Source organism: Zingiber officinale, chromosome 4B, assembly GCF_018446385.1.
Source record: "Zingiber officinale cultivar Zhangliang chromosome 4B, Zo_v1.1, whole genome shotgun sequence".
Lineage (NCBI taxonomy): Eukaryota > Viridiplantae > Streptophyta > Magnoliopsida > Zingiberales > Zingiberaceae > Zingiber > Zingiber officinale.
The window spans coordinates 127974078-127993509 of record NC_055993.1 but is presented as its reverse complement, the minus strand read 5'-3'; the positions used below and the strand labels follow the sequence as shown (position 1 = coordinate 127993509).

At 43.4% G+C, this 19432-nt stretch overlaps 1 protein-coding gene and 3 non-coding genes across 4 annotated transcripts; 2 read left to right on the top strand and 2 right to left on the bottom strand.

Moving 5' to 3' along the window:
* Positions 1-11535: 11535 nt before the first annotated feature.
* TRNAI-UAU lies at positions 11536-11609 on the bottom strand. The gene has a single exon. It is a non-coding gene; the product is annotated as a tRNA-Ile (tRNA).
* A 351-nt stretch (positions 11610-11960) lies between these two features.
* Positions 11961-12041, bottom strand: TRNAL-AAG. Its single transcript has one exon. It is a non-coding gene; the product is annotated as a tRNA-Leu (tRNA).
* An 822-nt stretch (positions 12042-12863) lies between these two features.
* On the top strand, positions 12864-12936 carry TRNAF-GAA. Its single transcript has one exon. It is a non-coding gene; the product is annotated as a tRNA-Phe (tRNA).
* A 171-nt stretch (positions 12937-13107) lies between these two features.
* Positions 13108-13824, top strand: LOC121977945 (probable prefoldin subunit 5). Its single transcript, XM_042530345.1, has 2 exons — positions 13108-13351; positions 13435-13824. The coding sequence occupies exons 1-2, from the start codon at positions 13135-13137 to the stop codon at positions 13566-13568; spliced, it is 351 nt and encodes a 116-aa protein (XP_042386279.1). The 5' UTR covers positions 13108-13134; the 3' UTR covers positions 13569-13824.
* Positions 13825-19432: the final 5608 nt, after the last annotated feature.

Sequence of the window (19432 nt, the reverse complement as noted above, 5' to 3'; positions counted from 1 at the left end):
CCCACTCTTATGTATCCAGGGCATTTGCCGAGAAATTAGCAACACCTCCAGAGGTACTCAATAGTCAGTTTCTGACAACACTACCCTCAGGAGACATTATGGCATCTACGCACTGGCTCAGAGCAGTGCCAGTCATTATAGCAGACAGAGAACTTTTTGGTGATCTGATAGTGCTAGAAATGACTGACTACGATGTCATCTTTGGAATGAATTTTCTGATCAGATACGGCGCTTCTATAGAGTGCCGTAAACAGAAGGTCATATTCCAACCTGAAGCTGAAGTACAGTTTAAGTACATGGGAAAACCAAAGAGAAAAGCCAGGAAGTTTCTCTCAGCACTGAAAGCACAGCAGCTAATGGATACAGGATGCATGGGATTTTTAGCAAATGTAGTCAACACCAGCCAGGACAAGAACCAACAGCTATCAGAGGTTCGAGTCGTTTGTGACTACCCAGCAGTCTTCCCTGAAGAGTTACCAGGCTTAGCACCAGACAGGGAGATTGAATTTGAGATAGAGCTCATTCCCGGCACAAATCCAATTTCCAAAGCACCGTACCGCATGACTCCAGCTGAACTGAAGGAACTTCAGGAGCAATTATAGGAGCTTCTTGACAAGGGTTTCATACGCCCTAGTCACTCACCATGGGGAGCACCTGTGTTGTTCGTGAAGAAGAAGGATGGAAGCATGCGCCTATGCATAGACTACCGTGCCTTGAACCAGGTCACAATTAAAAACAGGTACCCTCTCCCTAGGATAGATGACCTGTTTGATCAGCTAAAGGGAGCCACAGTGTTCTCTAAAATTGACCTCAGATCAGGATACCATCAGGTTAGAGTCAAGAAAGGTGATATACATAAAACAACTTTCAGGACCAGATACGGACATTATGAGTTCGTAGTCATGCCTTTCGGCGTGACAAATGCTCCAGCTACTTTCATGGACCTCATGAACAGAGTATTCAGAGAATACTTAGACAAGTTTGTCATCGTGTTCATCGATGACATTCTTATCTATTCAGGCACTCAGGAGGACCATGCAGAGCATCTGAAGACAGTTTTGCAGATCCTTCAGCAGAACCAGCTGTATGCCAAATTCACGAAATGTGAATTTTGGCTAGACCAGATAGCCTTTCTAGGCCACATCATCTCCAAGGATGGTGTTATGGTAGATCCCAGCAAGATAGAAGCAGTAGGTAACTGGAAGAGACCCAAGAACGCCAGTGAAATCAGGAGCTTTCTGGGACTAGCAGGCTACTAAATTCGTAGAGGACTTCTCCAGATAGCCTCCCACCGATGCTCTCACCAGAAGAACAAGAAATTTCAAGGATGAGGATCATGAGAATTTCAATAACTAAACGGAGATTGACCGGTGCTCCTATTTTAGCTATACCGGAAAACACAGACAGCTTCGACATCTACAGTAAATTAGGAGCAGACTGATGCAGCAAGGCAAGGTGATCGCCTATGCCTCCAGACAACCTCAAGGATTATGAGAGGAACTATCCTACTCACGACCTTGAGCTTGCAGCATGGTGTTCGCCTCAAGATTTGGAGACATTATTTACGGAGCTCGGCAGAGTGTATGCATCATCAAAGTCTCAAGTATTTCTTTACTCGAAGGATCCGAATACGCACAGATGGTTAGAGCTGGTCAAGGATTATGACATAGATATCCTCTACCATCCGTGGAAAGCTAATAAGGTAGCAGACGACTCAGGAAATCCAGTGCTACCTTATTATCTTTAGCAACTATGTCACCACCCCTAAGGAAGGAGATTACAAATTTTAGTCTCGAGCTTATAGTCGGGCAGCTTTCCACTATGTCCATATCATCTACCTTGCTTGATGATATCCAGACCTTCAGAGCGTGATCCTCAAATCCGTAAAATCAAGCAAGGTTAGCGTAATCGAAGTGGAGAGTTGAGTGTCCGTGGGGTAGTATAACGTGGTGATGACTTTGTGTTCCGATAAGGAAGAACTACAAACAGATTCTAAACGAGGCTCACAGGACTCCTGCGATGCATCCCGGTTCCACCAAAATGTATCAGATCTAAAGAAACGATTTTGGTGGCCCGGATGAAGCGAGATATCGCCAGACACGTCAGCATCTGTCTAACCTGTCAGAGGGTTAAGGCAACATCAGCGACCAGGAGGAGTTCTACAACCGATCCAGATTCAGAATGGAAGTGGGAGGATATCTCTATGGACTTCATAGTGGGATTACCCAAACCACGAATGGTTTTGATGCCATCCGGGTAATAGTCGACAGATTAAATCCCACTTCTTAGCTATCGAATATCCTATTCCATGGAGCAGCAGTTGTATCTCAAGGAGATTGTCAGCCGCATGGAGTCCCACGAACCATTATATCGCATGAGACAAGAGATTTACATCACACTCCGAAGTGTGTGCAACACCATGGGCACCGCTAAAATTCAAGATACCTTCCATCCTCGACGGATGGTCGACGGAGCGAGTAAATCGTGCACTCAAGATATGCTCCCGAGCTCAGGCCCTAGATTTCAAGGAAGTTGGTGCAAATCCGAGTCTAGCAGAATTTGCATACAACAACTATCAGCCACTATCGGCATGGCGCCTTATGAGACACTCTATGGGCGGAGGTGCAGATCACCAATCTGCTGGTATGAGAGTGGTGAACAGAGCTTCGACAGATCTAGTAGCAGATACCACGGCAGCCATACAACTGATTCGCCAGAGGATAGAGACAAGACAGAGCCGTAAGAGCTATGCCGATACACCCACGCACCCTAGAGTTTTCAAATGGGGATTTTCCTCAGAGTAGCTCCCATGAAGGGAGTCATGCGTTTTGGGAAGAAGGGCAAGCTAGCTCCCAGATATGTGGGACCATACCTTATCACGAAGAGGGTGGGCAAGGTAGCATATGAGCTAGAGCTACCTCAGGAGATGTCAGTCGTCCACAACGTATTTCATGTCTCCATGCTGAAGAAGCATATTCCAGACGCCACACAGGTGATTGAGCTCCAGTTGGTACAGGTCCGTGATGATCTTAGCTATGACAGTCGGCCTATTCAGATAATAGACCGAGCAGTAAAGAAATTACGGAACAAGGAAGTACCATTAGTCAAAGTCAGCTGGCAAAATCACACAGCAGCAGAGGCGACTTGGGAGACAGAGGCCAGCATGAGACAGAAGTACCCAGAATTGTTTTAAGTTCGGGGACGAACTTTTTATAAGGTATGGGGGATTGTAAAGCCTGAAAAATTCCCGAATTTATTTTAGAAATATCCTATGATTTCTCTAGATTTTTAGGATATTTTTACATAATTTTTGGAGTACCGGAAGTGGCAAAAATAATTAGAACCGCAAAATAGCTTAGGCGGGAATCGAACCCGAGACCTATGGTGTAAGGGATAATGCTAGTAACCGGTGAACCCAGCAGGGCCGTGCTGAAAGAAAGGAGAATCAAATAAATTTATGTTAGAGTTGGGTTCAATTGAACCACTTAATATAAATTAGAAATTTAAGTTGGTTTGGTTATTTTTATTTGGTTCGTGACCTTCCTCCTCACCCTAGCGCTCACGCCACTTTTCTTTTCCCTAACCTCACGCCGACTTCCCCTTCTCCTCTTCCTCACGCACGGCACACCAAGCCCAAGGTCCATCGGTTCACCTTCCGGCGACGACTCCAACACGAAAGAGGTTCTTCTCCGCGAGAGGAACGCGAAGACGTGAGCGGATCGTCGAGAAGTCATCTCCACGGGAATTTTAGCGAATAGAATCGTAAGAAAAGGAGGTAAGAAACCCCTCACCTGCAGTATAATTGCTCTCGCTTGTTAGTTTTAGCGTTAGTTCAGTAGTTTTACAGTTTTCAGTTTTAGGGTGTGCTTTTAGTGCACACCAAGCATTCGGTAGAATACCAGTTCAGAAGGATGCACCAGTAGGCGTCCTAACAGCATGTAAAATGTATTAGAAACATTTTACTCAGATTATTATCAGTTATTACAACTATATGGATCAGATATCCATTTGGGTGGGCTCCCACAGTAGCCTCTAGGTTCAGATAACCTAGCTCTAGGTTCAAATAACCTAGAACAACAAAGTAAAATAAAACAGTATTCAGTATTTTACTTTTATTCAGTTGGCACTGTATTTGGATCAGATATCCATGGGTTGGACTCCCACAGTCGTCCCTAGGTTCAGATAACCTAGTAACCCTGCTGGATTCGGAACTTGCAATCCCGGGTCTCGTAGGGATGCGCGCACAGTAAGCCCCAACAGCATGTTTAGTATTTTCATCTATTATATGTATAGTTTTCAAATTCGAAACTAGTGATGAGAACACTAATTTAGCTTTCAGTTCAGTTCAAGTTCAGTTTACATGATTTGAGTTCATGTACAGATTTAGATATATGCATGACTAGTTCAGTTTCATACTCAGTTTATAAGTATGTCATGCTCAGTTTAAAGCATGTTTAATTTATATCCTATGCCATGTTTCAGTTCCAGTTTATGCTTTTATATGCCATGCCATGTTGTCATGCTCAGCTCGGTTTTCAAATAGCATGTTTTAAAAGTCATGAAATGCATCGTTGCATGTTTTTTGTGAGGTAGATGGTTTCTTACTAAGCTTAAAGCTTACAGATACTATTTTCCTTATACTGCAGATACAGGAAAAAGGAAAATGGATTAGCAGTGGAGGCTGGAGGTCAATGCAGATGAGGATGTGTGTGGAAGGAACTGGAATAAAAGACCCTCTGGGGATTTAGCATTTACTTTAGCACTTTTCAGTTTATGAGTTTAACTTCATGTTTTAAGCATTTAGAACTTTTAGAAATTCATACCTTCATGCACTTTAAGTTGTTAAAATGCCATGAACTAGTAAACCTTGCTTTAGCTTAAGTTTAGAATTGTTACTACATGTTGTTAGAATGTTTTTCATGTATCTAGAACCTATGTCTGTGAGTTGTGGCACGTTCCAGTGCCTGACAGTTCTGAAATCAGGAACTCTGATTTCATATCAGAGTTGGATCGGTCTGCCGACCGATCCGTTGAAGTATCAGGGTCCTGGATCGGTCAGCCGACCGATCCAGAGGCATACAGTATGCTACTGTATGCTATCTGATCGGTCAGCCGACCGACCCAACATCGAACAGAAGGCATCCCAGCGATTCCAGGTGCCTGGATCGGTCTGCGGATCGATCCAGACACACCTAGATCGGTCTGCCGACAGATACAACCTCTGCTGGATCGGTCCACAGACCGATCCAGCAGGGTACAGAATCGCGGCAGGTTTGATCGGTCCGTGAATCGAACAGCAGCTAGCTGGGAAGTTAGTTTTGAGTTCTAGCTCAGATGGGAGGTCAAGTATCCTCCTTATTACGTATACCCCAACCGGAAAGGTCTTGAACCCTTCCTTATAACAGCATGGGTGTACCAGTTGTCAGTGTAACAGAGTCAGTTAGTGAAAATTTTATTTTACCCAGTTTTCCGCACAGTACGACATAGTAGCTTTAGTAGTTAATGTAGCGATCCGGCTCACAGCCTAGTACCCAGGAGTTGGGTCGTTACAATACCTGACTTACCTTGTCGCTTGCTGATGCTCCCTCTGTTGAGCTGCTTTCTTCCGAAGACTCTCCCCCTTCATCGATGCTCTCGATGTTCATTGAGGATGAGCTTGCTTCGTTTTCTGTTAGATACTCAGCTATTAGGGTTGTTCCGGTGATTTTCTCGGTTTCAGATTATTTCGATGATGACTAGGTGTCTATTGAAGAGTTGGATGCGACTTCTTTTGGTTCTTCATGGAGCTTTAAGAACTTTTCCCAAAGTTTTTTTGCACTTTGATAGTCGTCAATTTTGTCGAGATCTTCAACCGGTAGTACGCTTAAAAGGTGAAATTCAGCTTTACCATTTGATGTAAAGTCATCACGTTGCTTTTTGGTCCAGAAGCGTTTTTCGATTTCTTCTCCGTTTGTATTTTTCGATGTTTCATAACCATATTGCATTATTAACATTAAATCAAAATCTGTTTTAAAAAAAATACTTGTATTCGTCGCTTCCAAAATGTGAACTCCCCCTCGAACGTAGGTGGATAGATGTTAGCTCCGGCCATCTCGTTGCTTCAGTCGGCAGTTAGTCCTCCTGAGGCGTCCTAACTCTGATATCACTTGTTGGACCGCTGGGATCGACTAGAAGGGGGTTTAATAACCTGCAAAAACAAAAGCACAACCCTTCTCGACTTTTCTTAAACTAACACTTGCAAAATATAAAAGCAGTAAAGTAAAACAGAAAGAAAGAGGCACACAGGGATTTACTTGGTTATAACCGGGGAGGTTGTTAATCCAAGGAAGATGTCGCACTAGTATCTCCTTCAGGCGGAGAAGCCTCTTACAATGATGAAGCGCAAAAAGAAATAAGCTAAACTCTAAAGCAAGCATACAAGTGTTGGAATTACAATTCTTGAGTTCATTGAAAGCTTCTGGACCAAGGCTGTATTTATAACCTTGGTCGGAGCGCCCCAAAGGGTTCCAGGCGCCCTGGGGGATAAAATTTTATCCCTTATACATGGATCGCGGTTTGACCACGATCTGGATAAAGTCCAACTTCGGGCGACCGGAATGGTTCCGGGCGCTCGGACGGTTCGGGCGCTCGGAATGGATCCGGGCGCCCGGACTACTAAGTCAACCAAGTTGACTTTCTGGTCCGGGCCCTCTGCTACAGTGCTACTTGCCTCAGTCCGGGTCTTCCACTCCGGTTTCACTTGCTTAGGTGATTTCATCCATCCGGAATAGGGCTCATCCGAACTCAACTTCTAGTCTTCTCGAGCCGGCTTCCGTTCTGGCTTCTCGTCCCTCGGAATCGTCGTGTGCTTCCTTCTCGTCCGCCAGCGTACTCATCCGCAATCTTCATCCCTCGGTCGTACCCCGTGCCGACCTTCTTGCTAGCTGCGTCTCTTGCTCCTCGAGCAGTCTTCCGCTCCGGCTTCTCGTCCCTCAAAACCACCGCACGCTTCCTTCTCGTCTGCCGGTGTACTCTTCCGCAACGCCTCGTCCCTCAGATGCACCGCGTGTCGTCCTTCTCGCTAGCTGCATCTTCCGCTCGACTACCTGTGCTCCTAAGCTCCTGCACACTTAGACACAAGGTTAAAATCACACAGAACCTAACTTAACTTGCTGATCACACCAAAACAACCTTAGGGTTCCAACAGCTTGCTCAAGCTAACTCCACTATATTTTTCTCTCAAGGCAACTCAGACTGCATGAGCTGATGGTAATAACTCATACTCAAATACCAGATCATTACTATTGAACTAATAAATATTCCCTTAGCAGTTGAATCAATTTTCTTCCATGTCTTATAGATATCAAGGTCATGTTTATGCTGTGATGTAGAACCATCAGCAGATTCTTCCATAAACTGATTTACAACTTTTAGAATTTCTTATTCCTCAATAACATATTATATCTTAAGGTGTCATATCTTGTAGTTATTCTTATATAATTTCATTCCCTTATTGAGTTTAGCTATCATATTCTTAGTTGTCATGATCTAAAATAAATAAATACATTATTTAATAATTCAGTATAATTCATATGCATGTAATTTATGATTAACTCAATGTTAATTTGAGTTGATTTACAAAATCAAGTGGTAACTATGTTTTCATTCGTATAATCCAATCTAATCAATATTAATCAATTATATTACACACATCCCAATAAATGAATTAATTATGAAATGAACTAATCATATTAAACATGAAATAATCATTTTCAAGTTTGTTAATACATAATATAACTTTTCATAAAATAATTATGTTCATATATAACAACAGAAACTATAACATGACTCACATAAACTAAACGAGTTTATTTCTGTTCGTATATAACAACAGTAACAATAACAGAACTCTAATAAAATAGTTAAGCTAATACCACTTCTACTATAATAGACACTAATGCAATGACCAACATTATCCCTTTTAATCTGGACTTGTTTAGGGCAATCTTAGGTAAGAGAACTTCAGGATTCTCCATTTGGTCCATATTCAGATCCTCTTGTAGATCCTTCTCAACCTTTTCAATATCCTCTTAATTCACATGGTGAAGTAGTTGTAGAATCATAGCATACGTGATATGTATTTTTAAAACAGAGTCCTTTTTTAAATCTTTAATAAAAAGTGCAATAAAAAAATTAAATAAAAACTAAAACACAAGACTCGGTCGGTTTACTTGGTTCGGATTCTTCGTCAACTCCTAATCTAAGACTCAGGCACCTTAGATTTATCGATAGGTAATCCACTAAATTCTTTTCCGGAACCACCAGAAGAGTAATCCGAATATAAATGATCGGAGGAAGTGTAACAACTCTGCACTTCCTTTATTCAACAATAAACAATAAATAATTGCAGCTTAAATTAAAATATAATGACTCGTAGTAAATGAAAGTCAAGGCTTGGAGTCGGTGTCATGACGTCATAGTAGGGTAGTAGTGCGGTCGAAACAGTAGAAGAATAGTTTGAGCTCGAATATCAGTTTCGTGTTGAAGAGTGGTTAAACCTCTCCTTTATAGAGTATTGGAGGTGCTTCCAATGCCACTAGAGGCGCCTTCAACCCCAAAGTATATCCCTGCAGATTCGTCTTTTTATCGTCGACGAAGCCTTTTGCCTTATCCGATCGAAGGCACTTTCAAAGCTCTTCGAGGCACCTTCAGCACCCAGTTTTAAGGCGTCTTCCTTCGCATGGAAGGTGCCTCCGCGCCCTTGTGTACGGGGTCTTCGATCAAGCCTCCGAGGTGCCTCCACAAGCACAGGAGGCGCTTGGAGTACTGTTCACCCGAAATTTTTTGTCCATTTTTACTCTTGCAAAATATGTTGGCTAACAGAAAAATATAACATATAAAACAAAGTTAGGACAATTTATAAAATAGTAGTATTAATTAAAGCCTATTTGTCAAAAATTAGGATCTAGTCAAGGTCTCAATATAGGGATCCAAAATGGACCTAAACTGGATCTGTGCCTAAATTCCCTAATTGAGACTCGTCCTCACTGGAATTCTCTTCTCCAGTGACTTACCTTACTGACCATGTAGAATCGTTTCTTTATCTTAGTCTACTAGATCTTCCCGCCAATTGTCAGGTCCGTAGACCCAACTGGATTTTGGCTAGCTGTCAGGTTCCACGGACCCAACCAGACTTTCCGTCAGATATCATGTCATTTCTTGACCTATCTGGACTTCTACACAAACTATCATGTCCTCTCGACCTATTTGAATTTCAGTCTGATGTCAGATCAGTCAAGTTCTGCACACTTAGTAAAAAGGTTTTATTACACAACACATCTAATTTTAATCCACTTGTCATTCAAAATTTAGATTTGATCATTGTTGTCAATTACACCAACAGTAGCTCCACATATAACTCTGCATATGAGATACACCCTTTAGAGAGCCCCTATAAATGGTGTGCTACCACCTTGGAATACTTCGACAATGATCAAATTAATGCCCAGATCTTGTATTATCTAGGATCGGAAACTCCTCTTGTTCGAGTTTCTAGAATAATCGATCAAGTCATCCAATATGTTCCCAAACTCCATGAACCAAGTCAAACTCTATCTCCTCAATTGTCTTCCTTAGCTTATTCCATCGCGCATCACGACGAGTCATCATGTATATCATCCTCGACATTTGAAATTAGAAATAATAATATCAGTACAAAATCAATAAACGAGTAAAAAAACTAGTTTAATTCAATTCACATATATACACAGAAAAATACATTGAATCTATAAGTAAATAAAAAAAAATATTTTCAGAAGCTCCAGTTGACTAACACACTAGACCAGTTAATTGGAAAATTGAATCTTAAGCATTAACTTAATCCATTATCCTTTGTTAGAACTAATCTAACTGGACAGGATTGTCTTATCTATGTTGTTCTTGTTTAACCTAAGTCTATTTAAGTCAATTTCAAATTTATTGATTAAATCTAGATCCGTTTGATGAAATCAATACCCAATCGAACAAATCTTAGCCCAAGCCAATTAATTAAATCAGTCAGGTTTGATTTAACCAATCTGATCTAATTCAAATCAGACTTCAAACCAAGTCCATTTGAGTTTGAACCTGATCCGGTTCAAGTGAACCAAATATAATGTTTCAAGTGTAGTTCCAATTAATTACCCAAGTCAAATTAATTTCCTAGGCTAACGATCGAAGAAGCATGCATTAATAAAAAAATAAAAATAAAACTAACGTTTCCTTTCCTTTGATTATTATTATTATTATTTTTATCTGCCGACGCACGCTAAACCTAATCGCTTCATTTTTTTTCTTTTTAAAAAATCAAACTTTTCCACACTTCCATTGACGTTGACCAACCGACGGAGAAGGCTCTCTTCCACTGTGATATGGTTGCCGGCCACATAAGGAAACCGCAACACACAACCATGATTTACAGACGATTGCAAGCGATGCACGACTGACTAGGGTTCGTGATGACATCCCATTCCTCTTCTCCGCGGCTTGAGACTTCAGCGGCGACTACAAACAGGGCAAATAGTGGCCAAGAGGTGTGAAATCTTCGTCGCATAGGGATTTCAACATAAAGGTAATTTCTTGTGGTAAAAGATAATTTGCTTGTCCTCAACGTCCTCTTCAATCTGTCCTTAGACTAATATGTTTGAACGTACTAAGTTTCAACCCTAAAACTTAATGCGACAATACTCCATATTTTCAAAGGGCGCTGTATCATTTTAACTAGGACATGCATTGTGATTAGAAACTCGAAGATACATTTCTAAACTACTCTGATACCATTCTTAATTTGCAATGCATGATATATAAAATACGAAGCCATAAAGACTTACAATGATTTCCAGTATATCTTGATTCTTCTTACTTGTTCTCGTTTGCACTTGCCGTCACAAAGATGATTACTACGAACTGTCCTCAGAAGTTTTACGAACTAAATACCTCACTGTCTCGAACTTGGACGCCAAAATATCTATCGATGGAGGCTGCACGTGGCAGCGGTTGTGGACAATCTTTGTGTGCAGCACGTCCCAGGCACGCCCCACTACTAACAGTGGTAAAAGGCGATATCGCTCGTCCCCAACGCTCCCGTCGCATCACGCCCAAAGTCTTCACGAAGGAGATAAATCACGATAGTCGGAGAAGTTAATCTCCACTACTAACAGTGCAACAAGAGTACATTATGCAAAAGAAGATTACAAATCTTTCATGTAGAATTGATTTATCAAAATTTATACTGTTGGTATGATATTGTATTCTATTTTTTAATTTAGATCGAAATTTTATTATGATTTGTAAATATGCTACCTCATATAACATTATTTCAAACAAGATTATATCAAAATCAACTTAAATTTAAATACAATAACATTCTACATTATAGAGGAGATAAATAATATATATATATATATAATAAATTATAGAAAAATATAGTAAAAATTAGATATTTAAATAAAATATTTTTTTATTATATATAATTATAAAATAACACTGACTCATTAATTTTTAGAAACTGAGGTTTTATGGTCCCGGCGGGGCTCGAACCCGCGACCTTCGGCTCATAAGACCAACGCTCTAACCAACTGAGCTACGGGACCACAAAGTTGATAGACAAAGCTTATATTTAATATATTAAATAGTAAAACCTGTTAACTATTTCATGTAATTATTTGTTATACTATACGACTCCTGGCATCGCTCAGGATATTAAACGTTTACTTTACTACGATTCACTTAACAAACTAAAAGATGATAAATCCAGTAAGGGTATTAGCTTCATTTTTTTTTTCACTTAAAAAAGCAAGAGAACGTGAATCCCCCACTTTAATTCTCATATCAGCATTCCAATTATATATATATAATAATCCAAAACAAACTAACAACACCGAACTCTATTTTCATCTTTTCCTTTTAATATTTGTTATTTTCTAAGTATAAAAACAAAACTATGTTGAGAGTGGGATTTGAACCCACGCCCTTTCGGACCAGAACCTTAATCTGGCGCCTTAGACCAACTCGGCCATCTCAACATGACAATTTCTAACTTTTGAAAATTTTATACAATTCTAACTAACAGCCACAGCACGGTAGTGAAATCTGGACGGAAAACCCACAAATAACAGGAAGAATGAACGGTGAACTTGAAGTTATCTAGTGACACAATCAATCACTTTGTACCTCTCAAGAGAATATTGGAAGTAAACTGGCATTGCAATGGTGAGGGAAGAGCAAGAGAGCTTCTTTCATTTCTCACCTTTTCCTTCTTAGTTCCTTGAGCTTTGGGCTCTGCTTGACCTCAGAACTCTCAAGAATTAGAAGGCCAACGCTCACTCTTTCACCCTCCTAAGCTCTTTGAGATTGGGGAAAGACACCAATGGCCTGCGCCTTCAGGTTCTTGTTCATCTTCATGCTTGTTATTGGCTCACTTTGCTGATGATGATATATCGGATATCTGCACAGGGTGTTTGTTGTATTATGCGATGTAAAACTGATCGAGCTCTATACATTCCTGGCCGTGAGCTGTTGTTATAGAAGATCTCCATTACTTTCTGACAAATAGCGTCTTCTAAACCACTCTGTTCTGGTACTTCTCCCAGTTTCCGATCTTGTTATCTGAATTTGGCAATTAACTTTTGAAAGAGCTGAAAGCAGGTTGTCATGTAACGGGTAAAACGATCATTGACTCTTGCAATTCAGTGAATGATCTACACTGTTGTTCTGGTTCAAATCGACTGTCTATAACTAGCATCTATTCTTGTTTACGGTGTTTTTTTCTCATATATTACTGTTAGAAAAATGATAAATGTTAAATTGATAAGATTAATATTATAAAATGCAATCATAGATCACTTGCGGGGATAGCTCAGTTGGGAGAGCGTCAGACTGAAGATCTGAAGGTCGCGTGTTCGATCCACGCTCACCGCAACTTATAAATTTTTTTTTAAATTGCGTATGTATTATTAATTATATTTACGTCCTTTGAGTTCCTAATTTTACATTTATCATGAAACTTGCAAAAGACTTTGTTAAAATGACAATAATATAAAATTACGGGGCAAAAGTAATTTTTTCGTCGCACGCCTATTTTGCGCAAAGAGCTCGGGAATAGGACAAGGTTCAACCATGGCGAGCCGAGGAGCGAAGGGAGCCGGCGCTGCGGGTGGCGTCCTCAAGGCCTCCGACCTGCAGAAGTTGAGCCTGGATCAGCTCAAAGCCGTCAAGGAGCAGTCGGATCTCGAGGTCAATCTACTCGAAGATAGCCTGAAGAAGATTAGCGTCGCCGCCGCCCGCCTGGAGGCGGCGGCGTCCGCCCTCGATGATCTCTCCCTCCGACCTAAAGGTAACTCTTTAGGCCTCCTCGGTTCGCTATCGGCCCTGATCTCCCATTTTTTTGTTGAGCGAGATCATTCTATCGTTTCTTAGGGAAGAAGATGCTGGTACCCCTCACCGCGTCGCTCTATGTTTCCGGAACTCTCGACGATTCTGAGAAGATCCTCGTCGACGTCGGCACTGGATATTTTATCGTGGTTCTTCCTGTTCTCCTGCTATTCTGCTAATTGATATGAATTTAGGCAAAATCCTTTGTTGGGTTTTTATCGATAAATGTGAAATTTTGGGTGCCCTTGGTGCGTTTGCGAATCACTTTGTCCTGTTTAGAAGCCTCTCTCGTAATGTTGATCAAGTTTTTCTTCTGAAAGATTTAATCTTCAGTCCTTTCAAGCTTAGTAACAACACTCTTACCTTATTGCCTGTAGTATTACAATACTTTAGCTAAGTGTCTTGAAGAGCCTGGGAAGTTTGATTTCTGCTTTATGCCTGTGATTTGATCAATATAATATTTTAGAAACCACATAAGGTTTCTCCTAGTTGTCCCAAAATCTCAAAATAAAATAAAATAAAAACTATATTACTTCTCTGTCTGAGAAAAGAAAAGTGAATTCCTAAAGCACAGTTATTTTCACAATCTAGATAATGTTTTACTGATCCAAAGCCCATACAGTGTTCGCATGCCTTTTGGGTCAATGCTTTCCGGTGAACTCTTGACCATCAGTCTCATCATTTCCCTCAAGTGATAACATTCAAACACATTTGATACCTATCAAATTTTATTATTAGCTAACGAATCATGTGTTGAACCACTGGGCCGGTTAGAAGGAGGTTGAGTAACCTGTAAAAATAAAAGTACAATCCTTTTAGACTTTTCTTAAACTAACCCTTGCAAAATATAAAAACAGTAAATTAAAACAGAAAAGAAGAGACACACAGGGATTTACTTGGTTACAATCGGGGAGGTTGTTAATCCAAGAAAGATGTCACACTATTATCTCCTTCAGGCGAAGAAGCCTCTTACAACGATGAAGCGTAAAAAGAAAGAAGTTAAACTCTAAAACAAACACACAAGTATTGGAATTACAATTCTCAAGTTCGTTGAAAGCTTCTGGACCAAGGCTTTATTTATAGTCTTGGTCGGAGCGCCCCGAAGGGTTCTAGGCGCCCTGGGGGTGATCAACAAGTTAAGTTAGGTCCTATGTGTTTTTAACCTTGCGTCTAAGTGTGCATAAGCTTAGGAGCACAGGTAGTCAAACTCTATCTCCTCAATCGTCTCCCTTGGCTTATTCCATCGCACATCACGACGAGTCATCGTGTATATCATCCTCGGCATCTGAAATTGAAAATAATAATTTCAGTATAAAATCAATAAACGAGTAAAAAAAACTAGTTTAATTCAATTCACATATGATGTGAATATAGGTTTAGGGGTAGAGAAGAAATTAGGGGGAGGAAGGAGGACATTTTGGTCTTTTCGTTGGTTAGGGCTTTAAGGGGGAAGGAGCACTGTTCACCAGGGGCGACGCCGACGTCGACCGCCACCTCTTTTCCTCTTCCTCTCCTCCTTGCGACGCCATCACTGGACCGACTCGCCGCCACCCCTCTTTCTCCTTCTCCTCACGACGCCGGCTACAACCCTTCTTCTTTTTCCTCCTCCGGTCATCCCCTCTTCCCTTCTCTCCACCTCTGTTGTCGTTGTTGCACGGGCGCAGGTCGCGGCCACCGCTCGGGAGCACGCCGCCGGCGCGAGGGATCGACACCAACATCCACAACGGCTCTCCGACAATGCTCCCACTTGCTTCCTCATCGCAGCGGCCATCCATCACTGCCGGTGAGGCATGCCCCTAGCTCTCCTTCCCGCCGAGCTCTTGACGCCTCATCTTCTCCACGTTGACGCCACCTAGTCGCCTTCGTCGCTCATCGATGACCACGCCAACGCGCTGCACATGACGTCAACACCTCTTCTCCTCTTCCTCTTTCCCTAGCTACTGTCAGCGCATCCAACGGCGAAGTGATGCTCCCCACCTCGTCTCCTTCGCCGTCTGCACCTCTCAGCGCCATATTCGGCAATCTCGATCCGCTCCAGCACGTAGGGGCACCACGGTTGTCCACTACAGTCGTGTTCTTCATGCCGCAGCAGCTGTCCCTGTCGCATTACGGCTAGTTGTCGTCGTCTTTAATACTCCAACGTTGATCTGGAGCAGCTTCCTCATCGTCGTATGCCTCCGACCTGTGTGCCACTATTGTGTTCCCGGTCTTGGTGCCATTATTGTGTTCCGACTTTGCGCCGATCTGGCTTGTGCACGGTGTTCCAACCTATGCGTTGTCCCGCTCATGTGTTGTGTTTCGGCCTTTGAGCAGGGTTGTATTTCGGACTATGTGCTTTGTATGTCTAGCCTTCTTGTGTGTCATATCTCGGTCTGCGTGTCGATGTCATGTTCCGGCCTTCGTGCTACTCTTGTATGTCGACCTGCGGGACGATGCCTTATCCCAGCCTACGTGCCGATGTTTTAGCCCTGCCTGCGTGTCGAGACGCGTCTGGTTTCATGTCATCGCTTCCAGCTCTGTGATGCATCCGGCTCCGCTTCATCAGATCCAGCTCTTCATCCAGCTTATCCTTCTACGCTTAGAGGTCACGACAACTCGACCAACGTCCCATCCGAGGGCACCCCCTGAGCCAGGGTACGTTATCGTACTCACTCTTCATTTATTTCACTATTATATTATTAGCCTGTTATTCATATGTTCGTTGAATCTGCCTCGAGCCTCGAGGTTCTAGGGACTGGGGGCAACCCGGTCATTGGTTGCAGGTAGCGTTGACCAAAGGACTTCTGAAGACTTGATCAACATAGAAGTCATCTCAGCATACCCCCCTCTGTGACATCGTGATTCGGTCAACATTCCATCTACCTCACCCGGCAGTCTGTCTGACTCAGATTCCGAACAGGATCAATTTGGCGCCGTTTGTGGAAATCTTCTCCACCTGTTCTGGAACGTGAAGATGGACGACGTCGGGAGGTTCTCTACTATTATCACCGTCCTGGAGGATCCCGACGAACATATTATCTTCTACCCTCACTCAACGGATATTCGGGAGTCGAGGGATTGAGTTGGAGCTTCAGCTGGCCGACAGGTTAGTTTTTTTCATTATGTTTCTTCCTTGACTCCACGAGTATTCGAGAGTCAAGGGACCGAGATAAACCCTTAGCTGGTTAGTACGACTCCCAGATTAGGTACGTTACAGGCTCTGCTCCCTTTTTACGGTTATAGGAGCTGTTTTAGCTCCCTGATAAGAGAGTAAGATCCTAGTTCCTTGATCAAAGATTAGGGCATTCGATTTTTGATCGGACACTAGGAGCCCAGCTCCCCGCTCATACACTAGGGACCCAGCTCCTCGATCATACACTAGGGACATAGCTCTCCGATCATTGACCCGCAGTACGACTTTCCGATCAGGATCTAGGGGTCTCGCTATTTGATTATAGGCTAGGTGTCTTACTCTTCGATCAGGGACCAGGGGCCCAGCTCCCTGATCAAGTGTTATAGGCTCTGCACCCTTTACCATGAGACTCTGCATCCTCTTACTGCTACAGGCTCTGCACCCTTTACCATGGGGCTCTGCATCCTCTTACTGTTATAGGTGTTTTACTCTATTATTACTGTATGCTCTGCATCCTCCACCTGCTTTACATCCTCTCACGTCTACAGGTTCTGCTTTCTTCACCCGCGGTGCTATGCTTCCTTCTATTGCTAAGGACTTTGCTCCCTTATATGACTATGGACTTCACTTCCTTTGACGATCGGGGCTCAGATTATTCTCTCCCTTACTCCGTGGATATTTGGGAGTCACGGGATCGACACTATTTCTCTCCCTAACTTCACGAGTATTTTTGAGTGGAGGGACCGAGACAGATCCTCAATCGGTCGACGCCACTCCACGGTCAGGTATGATAAAGGCTCTCCTCTCCCATATTGCTACGGGCTCTGCCTCTATGAATTTCAGGGCTTCACCTCCCCCATTCGGGGTCGAACTATCGCCACTGGTCTTTGACCATAGTATCTCCATTGCTCTCGGATCAGAGTATCGTTAACGATCTCGCGGTCGAGCTTCCAAACCAATTCCTGGTCAGACCTCCAAAGCAATTTCTGATCAGGTCTCCAGATCAAGTCCTAATCAGGCCTCCAGATCAATTCCTGGTCAGGTCTCCAGATCAAATCCTAGTCAGACCTCCAGATCAAGTACTGGTCGGGCCTCCAGATCAATTCCTGGTCAGGTCTCCAGATCAATTCTTGGTAAGGTCTCTAGATCAAGTCCTGGTCAGGTCTCCAGATCAATTCCTGGTCAGGTCTCCAGATCAATTCTTGGTAAGGTCTCTAGATCAAGTCCTGGTCAGGTCTCCAGATCAATTCTTGGTAAGGTCTCTAGATCAAGTCCTGGTCAGGTCTCCAGATCAATTTTTGGTAAGGTCTCTAGATCAAGTCTTGGTCAGATCTCCTGATCAAGTACTGGTCAGGCCACCAGATCACCTCTCAGTCGGGATTCCAGACTCTCGTCCCGGTGCGAGTTATAAGTGAGCATGCTCTCACGTCTCCAGACTCTCGCCCCAGTGTGAGTTATAAATGAGCATACCCTCACCCCTCCAGACTCTCGCCCTAATGCGAGTTATAAATGAGCATACTCTCACGCCTCCAGACTCTCGCCCTAATGCGAGTTATAAATGAGCATGCTCTCACGCCCAACGACCTCTCGGTCAGGATTCCAGACTCTCACCCCAGTGCAAGTTATAAGTGAGCATGCTCTCACGCCTCCAGACTCTCGCCCTAGTGCGAGTTATAAGTGAGCATGCTCTCACGCCCAACGACCTCTCGGTCGGGATTCCAGACTCTCGCCTCAGTGTGAGTTATAAGTGAGCATGCTCTCACGCCTCCAGACTCTTGCCTCAACGCGAGTTATAAGTAAGTATGCTCTCACGCCTCTAGACTCTCGCCTCAGTGCGAGTTATAAGTGAGCACGCTCTCACGCTTCCAGACTCTCGCCCTAGTGCAAGTTATAGATGAGCATGCTCTCACGCCTCTAGACTCTCGCCTTAGTGCGAGTTATAAGTGAGTCTGTTCTCACGCCCAATGGCCTCTCGGTCGGGTCCCGGACTCTCGCCTTAGTGCGAGTTATAAGTGAGTCTGCTCTCACGCCCAACGGCCTCTCGGTCGGGTCCCAGACTCTCGCCTCAGTGCGAGTTATAAGTGAGCATGCTCTCACGCCTCCAGACTCTTACTTTAGTGCGAGTTATAAGTGAGTCTGCTCTCACGCCCAACGACCTCTCGGTCGGGTCCCAGACTCTCGCCTCAGTGCGAGTTATAAGTGAGTATGCTCTCACGCCTCCAAACTCTCGCCTCAGTGCGAGTTATAAGTGAGCATGCTCTCACGCCCAACGACCTCTCGGTCGGCACTCACTCCTCACTCGTCGCTCTGCTCGACACTCATCACACTTGCTTCAATTGCTGCTCTGCCCGACACTCTTAGTTCGCGTTTTCGCTCACCGCTGCTGCTCGGTCGGCACTTACTGCTCACTCGTCGCTCTGCCCGACACTCACCGCTCCTGCCTCACTTGCCGCTTTGCCCATAACTCGTCCCTCGCATCTCACTCATTGCTTGGCCGCACATCTGGCACTCGATCGACATTTTTTCGGTCGCGCGTTTGATACCGCTCGCCAATTGTCTTTTGACCCGCTCAACATTTTTCGATTGCCTGGTCGGTATTATTCGACTGCTCGATCGTGATTTACTGTCGCTCGGTCAACATTTGCTCGGTTGTACGTTTGATACCTCTTGTCCATCGTCTTTCGATCCACTCAGCATTTTTTGATTGCCAGGTCAGCATTTTTCGATTGTCAGGTCGACATTTTTACAATCACTTTATCGCAATTACTATCGCTCGGTCGGTATTTTTCTCGGTCGCGCTCACGACTATGCTCGCCCATCATCCTTTCTATTGTCCGGTCATGATTTATTGACGCTCGGTCAGTATTTTTCTCGGTCACGCTCACGGCTATGCTCGTCCATCATTCTCTCTATTACTCGGTCACGAGTTAC